The sequence below is a fragment of the Canis lupus genome, chromosome 9 (assembly GCF_011100685.1).
Source record: "Canis lupus familiaris isolate Mischka breed German Shepherd chromosome 9, alternate assembly UU_Cfam_GSD_1.0, whole genome shotgun sequence".
NCBI lineage: Eukaryota > Metazoa > Chordata > Mammalia > Carnivora > Canidae > Canis > Canis lupus.
Genome location: NC_049230.1, coordinates 17,988,404 through 18,005,974, shown reverse-complemented (window position 1 = coordinate 18,005,974; position 17,571 = coordinate 17,988,404). Strand labels below are relative to the sequence as shown.

The 17,571-nt window shown below is 46.8% G+C and overlaps 2 protein-coding genes across 8 annotated transcripts in view; both read right to left on the bottom strand.

Moving 5' to 3' along the window:
• The window catches only part of ARHGAP27 (Rho GTPase activating protein 27), an 80,454-nt gene extending 76,143 nt beyond the window's left edge, over positions 1–4,311 (bottom strand). The window contains 2 exon segments of the mRNA XM_038547031.1: positions 264–406; positions 3,102–4,311. Of these exon segments, the coding sequence (XP_038402959.1) occupies positions 264–314 (51 nt within the window). The 5' untranslated portion in view covers positions 315–406; positions 3,102–4,311.
• Positions 4,312–13,967: 9,656 nt separating this feature from the next.
• The window catches only part of LOC119876631 (leucine-rich repeat-containing protein 37A-like), a 42,834-nt gene continuing 39,230 nt past the window's right edge, over positions 13,968–17,571 (bottom strand). For 5 of the 7 annotated variants that reach the window (XM_038547022.1, XM_038547024.1, XM_038547023.1 and 2 more), the window contains 4 exons: positions 15,984–16,033; positions 14,462–14,516; positions 14,241–14,380; positions 13,968–14,138 (listed from right to left, as the gene is read on the bottom strand). In XM_038547022.1, coding sequence (XP_038402950.1) covers positions 14,030–14,138; positions 14,241–14,380; positions 14,462–14,516; positions 15,984–16,033 — 354 coding nt within the window. In that variant the 3' untranslated portion in view covers positions 13,968–14,029. Of the gene's footprint in view, positions 14,139–14,240; positions 14,381–14,461; positions 14,517–15,983; positions 16,034–17,571 lie in introns of those variants that run through there. The other 2 variants (XM_038547028.1, XM_038547029.1) reach the window with 1 other exon arrangement.

Sequence of the window (17,571 nt, the reverse complement as noted above, 5' to 3'; positions counted from 1 at the left end):
GCTTCTAGATTAGTGGAGCTTGCTTCCAAGAACTGCCCTGTTCCCAGGCCAGCCCTGTGGACACTCCCAAAGTCCCCCTGGAGCACAGGTCCTTTCCGTGGTGGCTAGGTTTAAGAGCTGTCCTTTCTTAAATGTTCCAACATGAAGTTAGGAAGGAAGTATTCTGCATGATTTTGTTACATAACTTATATAAACATCCAATTTCACTTCCTCCAGAGACTAAGGAAGAATGAAAAGAGGAGAAGGGCTCAGATGAGACTTACTTTAAAAGAAGAAAGGGATGACCTGGCTTCACCGCTTTTGAAACACTCCATTCATCAGTAAACAGCAACCTCCTCTTCTCGGAGACTTCCCCGCCATCCGTGACAGCCTCGTCTCTAAGGCCTGAATCTGATCCTGCACCTGGCTGTGCAGAACAACAGGCTGGTGTTTAAGCCCTCCAGCTGCTTTACCAGGTGATGAGTCAGGGTTTTCAGTTGGAAATGAATGACAAAGTTATCATCTGATTCAGAAAGGCAGCTGATCCTTAGACGTGTGAGTGCTGAGTGAGTAAACAGTACCTCCTTCTACCTGAAGAGAGCTGGGGTTCTGGACAGGAGTCCTGTGAGGGGTGGGATGGGTGTGTGTGTGTATGGGGCCAAAGGCAACTAGGCCTTTGAGGCAACTGAATATCAGCTGGAGGGCAAGAAACTTGTAGCTCATGATTCCCAGTCTAAAGGCTAGTGGGTGAGGCCAGAAATGTGAAGTCTATGAACACTGGGTATCTTTCTTTCCTCCTTCCCTCCTCCTATTCAACAACACCGACATCTCCCATATTCTTCTTCTCCTTCTCCTTCTTCTTCAATATCTCTTTATTTGAGAGAGAGCAAGAGCGAGCACACTCACATGAACGGGAGGAGAGGCAGAGGGAGAGGCAGAGAGAGAATCTTAAGCAGGGTCCATGGCCAGCATAGAGCCCAATGCAGAGCTCAATCTCATGACCCATGATATCAAGATCTGAGCCAAAACCAAGAGTCAAACACTCAACTGACTGAGCCACCCAGGTTCCCCACATCTCCCCCATATTCTTGTTCCACATCCCTTAGGATTCTAGTAAGGACTAAACTCTGAATGAATGAAAGCAGAAACTTTGCCTGACTCATTCAGCATTGCATTTCTAGTGCCTAGAAGAGTGCATGGCACACAGTGGTGCTCAAAATATACTTGATGAATGAACAGATGAATAAAATAAAAAGGCTCAGGGCAGGGTATCTCCATTTCAGACACTAAGAAGTGGAGGTATACAACTTTTCAATGGTAGGGTCACTGTGGAACCCCTGCCATTACACCAACCTGCCAACTGGCTGAAGACCCTTTCAGATATATCATGCCTCCACGAAGGGATACCGAAGGTAGACAGGCATTCAATTTTCAAAGAAGTGAGACTATAAATGGCAAGCAAAGACAATGGGTCCTCTTTGGGGCCCTTTACAATTACTGTCAAACAGCCAATCTCTTGGGGCCTGGTCACCAGAACTTAGAGGGGATGTGAATCCAAAAAGCCCAGGAAATTATAAATGTTAACAAATGGGCCTGGGTGCCTCAAGAATGTCTAGCTACTCTGGGGGAACTTGGCTCTCTCAGTTCAAGGGCAATCAAAATGGTCAAAACTTAACGATCCAGCACCTACAAAAAGAGGAAGCAACTCAAAAGCCTCCAAACCCACCTAGCCATCAGCTTCCCCAGGATCCACTCACCTACACTCTTCACAACATGTAACATCACGTCTAGTACTGTGTTCCCTGTGTTCAGTACTGGGACTAACTTGCAATCAGCTCTGGCTGGGAGGAGCCCCGGTGAGGGTCGTCTCTAAATGCCAGGAAAACCTTCATGGGCATGGGTCTGTGACCACAGCCAACCCCACATAGTGCAACCCCCTGGGTTTCTACAGATTACAGTCCAAAAGGCAGTGATAAGCTTCCAGTGTCCCAGGCTGAATGAGTAGCCATCCCTCACCTTCCAGGTATTTGGATGATAAGGTACCATTGCAGCAGCCAACACAAGTAACATAATATGAATGCTAGAAACACAATCCTTGAGGACAGGTGCAGGAGAGCAGACATTCAGGAAAACCTCTTGAACCACGGGACATAGATCTCTACTCCTCCACACTTACTTACCATCTGAGGCCCTGTACCAATGGAGCTACTCAGTAACTACCCGGCTCTGAAAAAGCACCTGGATTGGCTGTTGGGGGGGCAGCAGGTGGGGCTGGCAAGAGACTGCACTAAGTTTTCAGATCAGATGGGGACCGCATTAAGGGAAGAATGGGCACAGAGCTGAGAGGAAGAGATGGGGGCATGGAGGCCTCATTTTAAGAAGATTGGGTTGGGGTGGTAGGAACTGGGGCGGCAAGAGTCGGGGGCAGTTTAGCAAAGATGAAGTGTTCTCAGGATGGCTGCAGGTGGAAAGAAAGCATGTGGTGGGCTGGGAAGTGAGGGCTTGAGTCGGTGTGGACAAGAAGATGCATCGAAGACTTGGGATAGGGCAGAGATCAGAGCTATCAAGAAGGGGGTGAGCTCAACAGGGCATCCGCTTGGATGGCAGGCATTGAATAAGGGTGGGTGGAGGTGGGTGTTAGGGCTGAGCAGACCTTCCGGGACTGGGATAAGAAAGCTGGGTCAGAAAAGGGGAAAGCCATAGCGGTGGGGCTCAGGGGAGGTTGGCGTGGAGCACCGGGATTGCCACAGGGGTTGAGGGGTGAGGATGTGATGCCTCAGAGGGCGGAGGAGGGATGTGTCTGCGCTCGGGCTGGGAACTGGACTCCCAGGGGGTCAAGAGTGTGGCTGCATTTACGCGACGCCAGGGGCGAGGGGGTGGGGGTACGTGCTGGGCTCGGGTCCCCGTCGGGAGAAGATGGAGGGGGCGGTCAGCAGGGGCTGTGCGGGCTGAAGGCTCGGCTCCGAGGGGGTAGGGCGCGGGCTTACAACGGGGAAGGCAAAGGGTTCTGAAGCAGGACAGCGCAAAGGCGACCAGGGGTCGGGACCACGGAACGCGCCCGCCGCCCGTTCGCATCTCGACCCCGCCCCCCTCCCCCCTCCTCCCCCTGACCCCGGACTCACCAGAGCGAGCGGGGAGGGGGCGGGGTCGCTCCTGGCCGCTGCAGCCTCTCAGCCTCCGACCCGACGCTCCGGCCTCTCCGCCACCGACGCCCGGAAACTGCGCTCGAGGCGCCTGACGCCAACCCGGCGGTTGGGCGCTCGGCCCCGCCCCCGGCCCGCGGAGCCAATGGCGGGGCGGGAGGAGCCGCGGGGCGGGGCCAACGTTCCCGAAGCCGAGTTCCCCAAGGGCCAGCGGGTGAGCGGTCTGGGAGGCTTGGACTCCACTAAGGGGAGAGGGAGATCCGCCTGCAGAGGTGAGGCCACTAAGCGAGGTCACCGACCTAAGAGGAGCTTGGCCCAAGGCCCGCCTCTAGCAGTGTCTGCGTCAGACTAGATCCCGGCTTCTGGGTCCGTGATCTCGCCTGGCCGCAGCGCCATGCGTGTAACGTTGGCCTCCTGAGGGGTAGGTTCCCACTGGTAAAATCAGACCAGTGACGTCTACGCTATTTTTGCCTCCCTGAGGGCATGGGCGCTGGTGGTGCTTGCAGCCCGGGGGCTCTGAGGGAAAAAAGTATACGTGTTTTGACCCTATCTTGTACCAACAGGGCGTCTTCAGCTCACCGCTCCCTCCTCCTCGGGACTTTCTCAGGTACCTGCCCATCAGCCCCTGAGGCACAAACCTGGAGGATCTGGTTCTTCTCATCTAGCCAGGTCCTTGTGTGTCTGCTTTCCTCGGTAGAGTTGACATTTCTTTTGCAGGTGGACTCAGAACAAAAGGTCCAAAGTGTGTGAGAGGGGGGATGTCTGCTTTGGTCACTTCTCACCTGCAGGCTTTGGTCCAGCGGGGAGCGTAGGGCCTGAGTGTGGGGACAGTGCCCAGAGGCAGAGGTACTACTAACTGCATGTCCAGGGGGACTTTGGGAGTATTTATAGGGCTGGCCTGGGAACAGGGCAGCTCTTGGAAGCAAGCTCCACTGACCTGGGCCAGGGGTTCTGTGACCGTTTCTGGGAAGGTTCGGGTTCAGTGCCCGTTGCCGTTTATAAAAAAAAATGGCTGGTGGAGACGTGGCACCTGAGTGTGTGGGGGCTGCTTCTCTGGTAATAATCTCTCCGGGAGTGAGAACCACTTCTCGGTTTCAGACTAGATGAGGCTGAGTGCATTCAGTATGGGTAATAGTTGAGGACGGGGAGCCTCGGTGTCCATCGGAAGATGAATGGATAAAGAAGAGGTGGTTCATGTATACAACGGAATATTCCTCAGCCATTAGAAACGACAAATACCCACCATTTGCTTCGACGTGGATGGAACTGGAGGATATTATGCTGAGTGAAGTAAGTCAATCAGAGAAGGAAAGGGAGGTGGGCGGGGGGTGGGGGTGACTGGGTGACGGGCACTGAGGGGGGCACTTGATGGGAGGAGCACTGGGTGTTATTCTGTATGTTGGCAAATTGAACTCCAATAAAAAAATTAAAAAAAAAATAAAATAAAATAAAAAAATAGTTGACGTGTGGGTAGCCCGGTTGGCTCAGCGGTTTAGCGCCACCTTCAGCCCAGGGCCAGATCCTGGAGACCCGTGAATGAGTCCCCATCAGGCTCCCTGCATGGAGCTTGTTTCTCCCTCTGCCCGTGTCTCTCATGAATAAATAAAATATTTAAAAAAATAGTTGAGGAGGAAGTTAGAAATAAAGAGATAGAGGCAAAGTATTTTCTGGGTGTTGAACAAGGTGGAAAGTAAGGGATTTACTAGGGAAATCCCATTTCCTAGGCAAAAGGATAGTGTTTCTGGTAATAATTAGCACATTCAATACCATCAGTGTCTTGACTCAAGCATGCCCTCCCCCAAATGGAGCAAGCAAGCAATATTCCTCAGTTCTTCCAGTTTTAGTATGTGTGCTGCCGAAGTGAGCACTATTCCTCAGTTCTTCCAATGAATTTTTGCACAGCCACTGTCTGCAAAAGCTGTGGGAACCCCACATAGTAATCTTTTGTCTGGTTTTTCAGGAGCCCAGCCCTTGTCTCTTGGTCTTCTCTTACTTCTCCGGCCTCTCAGCCCCACTGCTTGTCTTCCTCTCTTCATCTTGCTCTGGTGCACATTTTTACCATTCATGGGCCATGAGTCCACGAGGTAGTTTCCAGCCAGAAAAAAAAAATTCACACTGCTATATCATTTGAACAGTAATAAAGTCACATGCAAAGAGAAGAGAGCTTGAAGGTTATCCTGGAAGAGGCAGCTTTTATCTGAGTCTTGCAGGTGGATAGAGGAAGGGGCATTGCAGGTGAAGAGACTGGCAGAGAAGTGGCTGGTGGGTAGGAGTGCAGGCTGAGCTCAGGGGAGGTCCCCAAGAGTGGAGAGGAAGTTGGACTTAAGAACAGAGTAAGGGGATGGGGCTAGGATGGGAGGGGAGATAAAGACAGATTGGATGAGGGGGGAAAGGAAGGATGCAGACACAGCTGGAGGCCTGTGCAGGAAGGGCTCAAACACTAGCAAACTCAGCTCACAGGCCACTGGTCTGTCAGCTTAGATTTCAAGAACTCCACAGACTTATTTAAAAAGCCAGGTAGGAGAACTGCAGGTATCTGAATTCCCTGCAGACAGGTCCAAGGTGTAGATTCCTGAACCCCATCCCTTCCCTGGAGAGTCACTCTGGGATGGGGTCCAAGAATTTAGGCCTAACCACCTCTGCTGTCCTCTGCCCTCAGCACCAGCGGATCCAAAGCATAAGAAAATATAAGAACCTTTGTCTTATTTTAGGAGCTGAGGGGTAAGGGATTATTAACATTTGGGCAAAAGAGAAGCTTCTATTGTTTGCTAGATAGGAATTGTGATTGGTCCTTGTCAACCACTGGGAAGGTAGGTTGCCATTGTTATCTTCAATAGCACAGATAAGAAAACAGGCTTCAGAGAGAGGCTAAGTAACTTGGGGTCCCAGGGCCTCAGAACTAATAAATAAATGGTAGAGGGAGGACTCTCACCCAACTCTAATTCTAATTAGAGAGTTAGCATAGTTCAGTGGCAGAGCAAGTGGGCTTGGTAGGCGGTAATGCTTAGGTTTGAACACCAGCTCTACCCCATACTGTTTACAGGACCTTCCCTACACTAGTGTGGGCGTTCAGGACAACCAAGCAATGTGAAGCTATGGTTTTCACAGGCCCCTTGAGATATAGCACTGAAGATTGGCAATTAGAAAACAGAAGTAAAGGCACAACACACTATGGCCTCCTAGCCTCAGGCAGAGGGGCCAGAGGGTGTGACTTCAGGTAAGTTCCCAAAACTATCTGAGCCTCAGTTCCTCATCTGTAAATTGGGGAAAATATCAGTTGACCTGAGGATTAAGATAATATCCTTAGGAGAGTTTCTGGCCTGCTGGAAGCACTTGAAGATGACTAGCTATAGGGCACCTGGGTGGCTCAGTTGGTTAAGCCTCTGCCTTGGGCTCATGTCATGATCCCAGGGTTCTGGGGTCCAGCCCACAACAGGCTCCCTACTGAGTGGGGAGTCTGTTGCCCCTCCCCTGTGCCCCCACCCTCGCTCGTGCCCTCACTTGCTCTCTCAAATGGATAAATATTTTTTTTTAATGATTTTGTTTGTTCATGAGACACACACACACACACACACACACAGATGCAGAGAGACACAGGTAGAGGGAGAAGCAGTCTCCATGCAGGGAGCCTGATTTGGGACTCGATCCCGGGACTCCAGGATCACGCCCTGGGCTGAAGGCGGCGCTAAATCGCTGAGCCAACTGGGCAGTCCTGGATGAATAAAATCTTAAATAAAAAAAGAAAGACTAGCTATATTATTATTATAGTTTGGGCTAATTCTCACCTTCCCAATCCAGTCAGATCTGTTTTTAACTGCTTTCTGAACACTGGAGTGGGAGCTTTTTTTTTTTTCTTCCATTTTTTGAGAGCCTTTCTTATTTGAACCCCAGATATATCCTTACTTGGCAGCTGACTAAAGTCATCAAACAAGGACTAATGCAACCATTTCTCTCAAAAGTGGAATAGCTAATGTTCCCCCTGGATTCTGTTGTAGGAAGTTGGTTCTTCCCACTCTTTTAAAATATGGCAATTAGAATTAGGTGCCCTATAGCTAGTCATCTTCACTGCCCTAAAATATATTTTCCACCCACATGCCCATGTCTGGAATTCAGTGGTGATGGTGGCATTCTTTAGGATTTATCCTGGCTCTCTTTTTAATTATTAATTTGTCAATTATACCTCAATAAAGCTGGACAAAAATAATGAATTTTTAAAATTCCCCAATAGTTATTATTATTATATATAGTTTACAGTTCAAATAGTATGACATCAAATGGTGAGGAAACATAATGACCCACAGCAGTTTCTTCCCCTTGACCATCCCCACCTTCCCTCCTGAGCCAGCTCTCTGGGCATGCTTACTTCTAGCTGAATCTTCTGGTGCTTATCTCCCCACCTATCTTGGTAATTCTAGCTTTGGATTTATCCATTTTAGACACTGTCTGTGGACTTCCTATTATCACAGGCAAGGAGTTAGTTCTTTAACACCCCTGTCCGTTCTTGGGGTTTAGTTATGCCACTCTTTCCTGATAATTGATAGTGTTTACAGAATTGTGATTATGTAACTATTGTTCGCCTCCAAGATACAGCTCCAAGCAACCCAAAAAGATGACTTTTGAGGATGGGCTTTCTCTACTTTGGTGTAGAGTTAGAATGATGAATGACCATGTTTGCAGTCTTGGAGTCTGCGTCCTTCAGAGCCTGAAGCCAAAGGAAAGCACAGTTGAGGGATAGATGGGGAGAAGATGACTTGTTTGAACCCTAGATGCCCGCAGCTTTAAGTACTTAGGCTTCCTGGTTATATAAGCTAATTCACTGTATGACATTTTTGGTTCAAACATATTTTAGTTGGATTTCTTTCACTTGGAGCGTACAGAGCAGTGACTGATACATATGGTCTTCATAAATTTGGGTAAGTTATACAAAACGTATATGTATGTATATATTTACGTATGTATATGTGTATATGTATATGTATATGTATGTGTATGTGTATATGTATATGTATATGTATATGTATCCTGACCAGCACAGCTCACGACACTAGGTTCCCTCTCCCTCTGCTTTTATCAGCCAGAGCCTGAGGTAGCTTGACATTGAATAGTACCATTTAGGGACTGGAGGAAGCAACTTACCATGAGTCACTGCCCTAAAATATATTTTCCACCCACATGCCCATGTCTGGAATTCAGTGGTGATGGTGGCATTCTTTAGGATTTATCCTGGCTCTCTTCAAGTGGTTCTCCTTTGCAGTGAGAAGTCTGCAGGGAAAGGCAGCATTAAGGTAGAGCATCTTGGGCCAGGTCTGCTTTTGCCCTGAGATCTAGCAAAACAGATGATGAGGGGGCCAGGGACCTTGTGGAGCCATGGGAGCTCTGATGGTCAATTTCACTGTTCTTCAAATTGTCCCAAGTCCACGCAGATCCCCCACTAGAGTCGTGCCTTTTGACAGCCTCCCTCTGAAGATATTTCAGGCAATCAGAATCTTTCCAGTTTCAAAAGACCTATAGAGAAAGAAATTTCACTACCCTGTTGTTTAAGATCCATTCATTCATTTATTTATTTATGTATTTTGAGAGAGAATGTCAGGGGAGGGGTAGAGGGACAGAGAAAATCCTCAAGGAAACTCCCCACTCAGTGCAGAGCTCCACACAGGCTGATCCCAGGCCCTGAGATCATGACCTAAGGTAAGATCGCTCAACCAACTGAGCCACCCAGGCTCCCCTCACTACCCTGTTTTGATGTTTAACTTGTAGAAGCCCTTACTTCTGGAGGTCCCTGTAGGAGGCAGTGGATACAGTTTTTGGTGTAGACAGGATCTAGGTACAAATTCCTGCTCCTAATGGCACAGTCCCTATGCAGGCTATGGGGCAAACTCATAGTACTATGTGTTGACCTTTAGGAGGTCAGTCTGTATTTCATAAGGAAATCATATGTGGAGAATGAAGAAATGGTCTAAAATTCATCCAGTAAGATCCCTGAGGCATCACGTGGGCAGGGTCCGCTACTAGGCATTGGGGAGAGGAAGATGGGATTCTTGCCTCGTCAGGGTTCCTGACCTAACAGATAACTGCGGTGGGGCCTTCACATTGATGGGTGCTATCTTTCACTCTGTTGCATTTACAGGGACACCTAGAAGAGCAGGGCCTTGGTGTGTAGTCTCTAAACCAGGACTCAGTCACATCCTGAGTAGACAGGATTATTGGCCCTCCCTGCACCCACACTCTTGCTGTGTCTCTCTGTGGGCAGAGTGTACTTTCCTGTCCCCTGGCTCGGGGATTGGCCATGTGACTTACTTGGACCCATGGACTAGGCAGAAATGAAAGTATGACAGTTCTGTGTCTAGGCTTGGAGAGGCCCAATGAAGTTTCTGGTTGGCCTCATATGCTTCCCTCGGGTTGCCGCTGCCTCTTCAGCCTGGGCCCCAGAGCCCACCCAGGTGGAAAAGAGCTAGCTAGCCCTGCTGATCTGCAGACTAGCACAGGAGAAGCAGTGCTGACCCAGCCAGCAGAGCATTCAAGTACAGCTGGACCAGCCATCCTGTGAGAACCGGTATTCCAGTTCACTGAGTTTGGGGATGGTTTATTAGTTAGCATTGTTGTGGCGAAAGATAACCAATACACGTTATTGGTTATAACGTTATTGGTTAACCTTTATTAGGCTATAGGTTCAGCCACTGTAGTAGAGACCCAACACAGCAGTGGGTTAAATAAAAAAGAAGCTTACTGATCTCTCATATAATGATCTGGTTAAGTACTGTAATCCAGGGCTAGTTTGGTGGTTCATGTGTCAGGGAGCCAGGCTCCTCCTATTTTACTGCTCCACCATTGTAGGGTGTAGCCCTCTCTACATGAAGCCTTTGTATTGTTCACCGGTTGAAGTCTTCATTTCCCTTGGCCCTGTAAGCTGAAACACTCCACAGTGTGGCGCCAGACCCCTCTCCAGTGCTACACTGGAACACATTAAGGCTCACCTTGAAGCACCATTCCTGCTTCTGCTTCAGACCTCAGGACCTTTCCTCTTCTTGAATGGGTGTGCCTCCTCCCACACCCCCAGGGGGTGCCCCACCACTGTCGCCCAGGTCTCAACAACATCTCACCCTGACTAGGACCTCAGGGGCCAGAGCTGGTCATGCCTGGCGCTTCCCAGGACTGAGAGGCCCTGATTTCCATAGTGGCAGCAACCAGCCAGTGTGACTCTTTGAGACGCCAAGGGTGAGAATCTCAGTCGTGCCTTTTGGTCATCTTCAGTCTGTCTTGCCCGCCTCTCACACCCTCAAATCCCTGCTGACCTCTGGTCCTGAAGAAGCCAGGGAACCTCTGCTCCACCTCCTGGTTCTCTTTGCACTAACTACGCCAGTAGTTTGGTGAGCATAAACAGTCTTGTTAGAATGGTCCCTCTGTTTTGGAGATCAGCTCAGGAGGGGTGGGCATCTGAATGGTAACAGATTCTTTCTCTAAACTCTAGCCAGGCTCCTCTGAGCCCTCTTCTTGATTCAACCTTATTTGGCTTGTGAAGACTTGAACAAACACTAACGTAGTTTTCAGCAGCTCATGACCACTGCCCTAGTAAGACCCCAGTCTCCCTTAAAGTGCCTGCCCGTGAAACTCAAGGCTGTCTAAAGAATTTGTTGCTTATTCCAGCCACCACCTGAAGATAAGGCCCCTGTTTCCCAGTTTCTGTGAGAGAGTAGGAGTCTAGCTTTGGTAAGTGCCAGTTAGCAAATCCAGATGGTTTCATATGGGCTAACCCCCTTCCTGCCTTTTGTAATCTTTGGCTTCTGACTATGGAGCCCCTACTCATTCCCTTCCCTAGTCCCTCAATCTCCCTGTGCAATACTCAGTCACCTCTGTACTTATCCCAGTTGAGTTCTGTTCATGATGAACTCTTTTCCCTGTGCCACTGCAATATTCTATTACTTTGGAAATCTGTCTGGACCACTTTAAGTATGCCTGGTTTGGTTTGTTTTTGACAGGGGAGATGTTCAGGATCAGCTTTTAAAATTAATTTGCTTATTTTTCAGGATCAGCCTTTTATTATTTTTTTTTAATTTTTATTTATTTATGATAGTCATACACACACAGAGAGAGAGAGAGGCAGAGACACAGGCAGAGGGAGAAGCAGGCTCCATGCACCGGGAGCCCGACGTGGGATTCTATCCCAGGTCTCCAGGATCGCGCCCTGGGCCAAAGTCAGGCGCTAAACCGCTGCACCACCCAGGGATCCGAAGATCAGTCTTTTAAATAAGCATCCCAAGGATGTTTGAGTTTAGAGGTCCAAAGGCCATATTTTTTTTAAAAAAGATTTTATTTATTTATTCATGTGTGAGAGAGAGAGAGAGGCAGAGCACAGGCAGAGGGAGAAGCAGGCTTCATGCAGGAAGCCCGATGTGGGACTCGATCCCAGGACTCCAGGATCACGCCCTGGGCCGAAGGCAGGCGCTCAACCACTGAGCCACCCAGGGATCCCCACAAAGCCACATTTTTAGAAACTCTATTTCCCTATGGACACCGTTTCCTCTGGCAGCCCTTTTGAATGGGGGCTATGTTTTCTCAGATACCTCACTGCCATTAGTCCATCCAGCTTTCATTCCAGTGAGAACATTCTGGAGGCCAAACTAAGAATCAACTCCAAGTGCTTCTCCAGTCACCTCTGGGGATGACTGCATGTGATTGGTATCCAATATCTGGTACCTTAACCTGCTGCCCAGCTAAAATGACACCTTTTGTGTTTCTGACTTAGCTAGCTCTCCACCATGTTACTACTCCATGTAGACAACACCTTCCTTTTAGAAAGACTTTAACACCCACCCATTTGTTAGATAGTATTGGTTGGCTCTAGCTACCCACTTCTATCCCTTTCTTTGCAGGTGCTAGAAGCCCACAAACCACATTTCACAGATTCCCTTGACAGCAGAGTTCTGCCATAAAATCTAGGGGGTGAAAAGGAGGTGGAAACCATTCTTTCCTCCTCTGCAGTAGCAGATGCGCAGGCTACATGTTGGGACTCCATGTTGCCAGTCACAGGCTTGGGACCATGGAGTGCTGCAGTGACTTCAGCAGTGGGTTCCCAAAATGTACTGACTTTTGAGTGGCAGCAGCAGCTTTGAATGTATGGAAAGCAGCTGTGGTAAAGTAACCTGAAAAAAAAAATAAAAATAAATAAAAAATAAAGTAACCTGACATTCACCACTGCTAGCCCCACAGTGGTGAGCATCCATTCCTTGTAAGACATTATGACTGGAGCTGATACCAAGGGATGGATGCTTAACCATCTGAGCCACCCTGGCATCCCAGAAGTGGAGGGAGTTGTGCTTCTTCCACAGATTGTGCTTCATTATCCCTGTGCTTCATTATCTGTGTTGGTTGAGGAAGGCAGTAGTAGGTTTGGTGGTGGGCGGCATTGGGAGAGAGCATGGTAGCACACATCTGACCCTCAATGGAGTCAGGAGAGGCTAGTAGGGTGGTCCATGAGAATGGGTAAGTGGCACCACCAATATATTTTCTGAAATAAAGGAGTGAGGAGGGCAGTCTTGGGTAATTACCACCCTCACACATTTTTCTTTACCCTAGCCCTCCAGCCCCTCCCTGCTAGCTATCCAAGGGTTGGGATTATTATTTTTTTTTTAAAGAAAAGGAACAAAATACCCCAATGTGAATTATCTATAGCTTGTAACAATGAAGAACCCCCTATGCCAAGACAGGGCATATATTTTGTGTATGAGTTTGAGTGCTTGGGAAGAAAAAGAGGCCTTAGCCCTACTGTGGAGCTAGGCTCAGTGATCCAAATATTCTGGTAATGCTAAAAATCTTACAAGAGGGGCCAGAAACAGATGATCTTCTATGGGCAGGTCAAGCATGTTGTGAATAACTTGTATTTGGTGAACCAGGGGGGAGAGCACCAGAATAAACTGCCAATTGATTTAATAGATATGTTTTCCAGTTTTCAGACACTGGTTTTATTGGGGAAACGAGGGGAAGATACTCCTATTCATCCTTCCTTGCGGGCACTGCCTCTTGTGGAAGTACAGTCTCCCACGAGGGATTCTAGATTCAGGTCTGTTCCTCTCACCAATGTCCCCTGTTACCTGTATATACATGTTTATTTCCATTTTAATTCCTTACCACATGGCTAGAATTGGTTATTAATTTATACATTTTTAATATGAGAAAAATAAGTATTTTACAAGCAATGCTGAGAAGCCATTATCAGAAAATAAACTTTATGGTGGGAATGTGAACTAGTGCAGCCACTCTGGAAAACTGTGTGGAGGATCCTCAAAGAGTTAAAAATAGATCTGCCCTACGACCCAGCAATTGCACTGCTGGGGATTTACCCCAAAGATACAGATGCAATGAAACGCCAAGACACCTGCACCCCGATGTTTCTAGCAGCAATGTCCACAATAGCCAAAGTGTGGAAGGAGCCTTGGTGTCCATCGAAAGATGAATGGATAAAGAAGATGTGGTCTATGTATACAATGGAATATTACTCAGCCATTAGAAACGACAAATACCCACCATTTGCTTCGACGTGGATGGAACTGGAGGGTATTATGCTGAGTGAAATAAGTCAATCGGAGAAGGACAAACATTATATGGTCTCATTCATTTGGGGAATACAAAAAATAATGAAAGGGAATAAACGGGAAAGGAGAAAAAAATGAGTAGGAAATATCAGAAAGGGAGACAGAACATAAAAGACTCCTAACTCTAGGAAACGAACTAGGGGTGGTAGAAGGGGAGCTGGGCGGGGTGTAGGGGTGACTGGGTCACAGGCACTGACGGGGGCACTTTATGGGATGAGCACTGGGTGTTATTCTATATGTTGGCAAATTGAAGACCAATAAAAAATTTTTTAATAAAAATAAAAATAAACTTTATAGACAGCCTGAGGCAGGACAAAGTCACTTGAGGACGATGACGGTGCGGAGTTCACTGTCGCTCTCCTCACCCAGGTCTTCAGCAGCTGAATCTGCAGCCCGAGGCTTCTCTACTGGGGCACCACCTTTCTCTCTGCAAAAAAGAAGAATGCCTTTAACTCTGTAAAGGAACAATTAAACTTTTCATAATTAACTCATTTTAGAAAAGAAGTATAAATTGTCCCCAATCAGGTACCCTGGTTCCTTGTTGAAAATCTCATCCTCATCAGAAGAATCCCTGTCGTGTAGCTTCTGTGCCATGTTTTTCTTCCGTGTGGCATTGAGAGGTCTGTACATGTCCCGAAGCCACAGTGGCCGCCTTCTCCAGAAAAAGCCCTAGAAAACAGAAAGGCCATTGTTAATTCTGCATTTCCCCTGCTCTCTCCAGCCATGGGACTTTATCTTCCTCAGATTTACCTGATTCTCCCGTTGGATTGAACATCTCTTATGCAGCAGAGAATTAAAGAAGAGCCTTGGAGGAAACACATATGCAGACAATTAGTGATTCACGCCATTTCCCATGCCTCTCACAATGTGTATCTCTGGTCCTATTAGGACATCTCAGTCCATAATCACAGGAAGCAAAATCACTACAGACCTCGGATCCTGAAAATAATCCCACGCATGCTACACTTCCAGAATTTTCCCATGTCTGTCCATAATGGCCCCACAATTTCTCTGGGGAGGCCTTTGTATGTGGCTTGGCATTGAGTATAAGCAAGATTTTCATCCTGCTCACCTGGGCCTATGGCCAAGTGCCCTCGTGCAGTGAACAGACTGTGCAACTATAACACAGAAGCACCTTACTCTCTCCAGAAGCAGTTTACTTTGGTCCCCTTTGGACTTTGTCTCATAGGCATCATTTGCTGGGGAGGAGGAGAGAGAGGTGTTTCTATTTTCCTAGCTGCTGTATCCTACAAGTTGATTCACACCAAATAAATGCACGAGTCCAACCAACAAAGTTACCTAACTCACTGACTTTCTCATTGCAGGCAGTGGCTAATGAGTGAGTGAGGAAGGTCACAGCCAGCACTAAAACACAAAATATTATTTTTGAATATAAACAATATAGAAAGAATCAGAATGTATAGTAAGTTTGTCTTAGAAACTGCTTATGTTGGCTCGCCCAGGTGGCTCAGCAGTTTAGTAATGCCTTTGGCTCAGGGCGTGTGTGGTCCTGGTCTGGGGATGGACTCCACATTAGGCTCCATGAGAGGAGCCTGCTTATCCCTCTATCTCTCTGCTTCTCTCTCTGCGTCTCTCATGAATAAATTAAAAAATATTTTTAAAAACCTGCTTATGTCTTGACAGTATGTATGTACGGAGTTGTGACATAAAATGTAGCTCGCAGCCCAAGAACAGTATAATCAGAGGAGAAGTGCCCCTCTGGAAAGGAACCATCTTCTGACACTCAGTAGCAGTATGCCCATGGGGCAATTTACCTTCCCTTTCTTCTCCATTTCCTTATTATAAAAGGAAGAGACAAACTATTACCTAAGGCCTCTCCCAGTTAACAGTCTATGGAGTCTGGACAAAGGGAATGGAGAGTGGTGGATCAAAAACTAGGAGGAGGAGGGAAGTTTTCCTGCCACTTTACAGGAAGGAGTCCTATTTTTCTGCCTTCCATCAGCCTTGAAGACTAGGCCTCTTAGCCCAAGACTCTGTAGCCAGGCCTGATGGTCACTACCAGCAGGAACAGGTGCACCCAACCCCTCTCCACCCTTTTTCTTTAAAGGAGTAGTGACAGTAGATGCTCTGTGTCAGTTCCATTCTAACTCAGATTTGTCTGGGAAGCTAATTTTGCTGGATCCAGGCAAAGCATTAGACCAAATCAATATTCTTTCTGCCTTTGGTAGTTTCCTGGGTGTAAAACAAGGGGAGTGAAATAGGAGTTCTAAAATCTAGTTCTGAAATTCTGCTTTAATAATTGCCAATTTACCTTGAGCCTCCTTCTTCATCTTCCACTGGTGCTGCTCTATGAGAATAAATCTGTTTTGGAAGAAAACATATCACAGGTACCCATCTCAATAACCATGCCTCCAAATCTGTATTCATTCCTTTGTATTTTAAGTCTTATTCAGCCTTTTTGGAGAGCAGGAATTCTATTTTTTAGTAGTCCTTTGACTCTTCCATAGTCCCAACTTGGGAACTTGTGTGCAGCTGGCAATACATTTTATTGACTGTTTTAGATGACATCCAACAGGTAATTCCTAATAAAAATTCTTAGAAGTAAGAAAAGAAAAGTATCTACCAGAAACCTAAATAGCAACATTGTTTTAAAGTCAAGGACAAGAGTTCAATGCCTATTATTCCTGTTACTATTCATCACGTTGAAGAGGTCCTAATCAATGCAATAGGAAAACACTTCTTTTAAAGATTCCAGGCATCTCAATGCAATAGGAAAAATTAAGTATTGGAAAGTAAGAAACAAAACATATTGGCATATGAAATTATGGACAACCTAAAAGGCCCAAGAGAGTCAACTTAAATTTTACTGTAGTGGGATGCCTGGGTATCTCAGCAGTTGAGCGCCTGCCTCTGGCTAAGTGCATGATCCCAGGGTCCTGGGATCAAGTCCCACATCAGGGTCCCTGAATGGACCCTGCTTCTCCCTAAAAGGCCCAAGAGAGTCAACTTAAATTTTGCTGTAGTGGGATGCCTGGGTATCTCAGCAGTTGAGCGCCTGCCTCTGGCTAAGTGCATGATCCCAGGGTCCTGGGATCAAGTCCCACATCAGGGTCCCTGAATGGACCCTGCTTCTCCCTCTGCCTGTGTCTCTGCTTCTCTCTCTGTGTCTCTCATGAATAAATAAAATCTTTAAAAAAATAGAAAAATAAATTTTACTGGAAGTGCTCTGAGAATTCAGTAAGATGGCTAAATACAAAATCAAGAGCTCAACATGCAAAATGCAATAGCTTTTTTACGTTCCACAAATAACTAATTAACAAATGGAAGAATGGTTCCATTTATAATATCAATAAAAGGAAGGATACCTCGGTGGCTCTATGGTTTAGTGCCTGCCTTCCGCCTAGGGTGTGATCCTGGAGTCCCGGGATCGACTCCCACATCAGGCTCCCTGCATGGAGTCTGCTTCTCCCTCTGCCTGTGTCCCTGCCTCTCTCTGTGTGTGTCTCATGAATAAATAAATAAAATCTTAAAAAAGATTAAAAAATATCAATAAAAGACATAAAGTACCTAGGAATAAACTTACAGCAAAGAATGGGGAAGACCTTTGAGATGAAAACATTAAAACTCTTCTGAAGGACTTTAAGAAATGAATACATGATGATACCATGTTCCTAGAATATTGCAAAGATGTCAATTCTCCTCAAACTCAATGCAATCCTATTCAAATCCCAAGATAGTTTTTCTTTTTTTTAAATAAAAACTGGCCAGCTGACATTTGGTAAAGGGATATGCAAGTCTAGCTATGAAATGTATGAAAAAGGAGATCAAAGAGCATGAGCGTAACTCTACCAGACATCAAAATAGGTTATTATAAAGCAATTGGAATTAAGTATATAGTG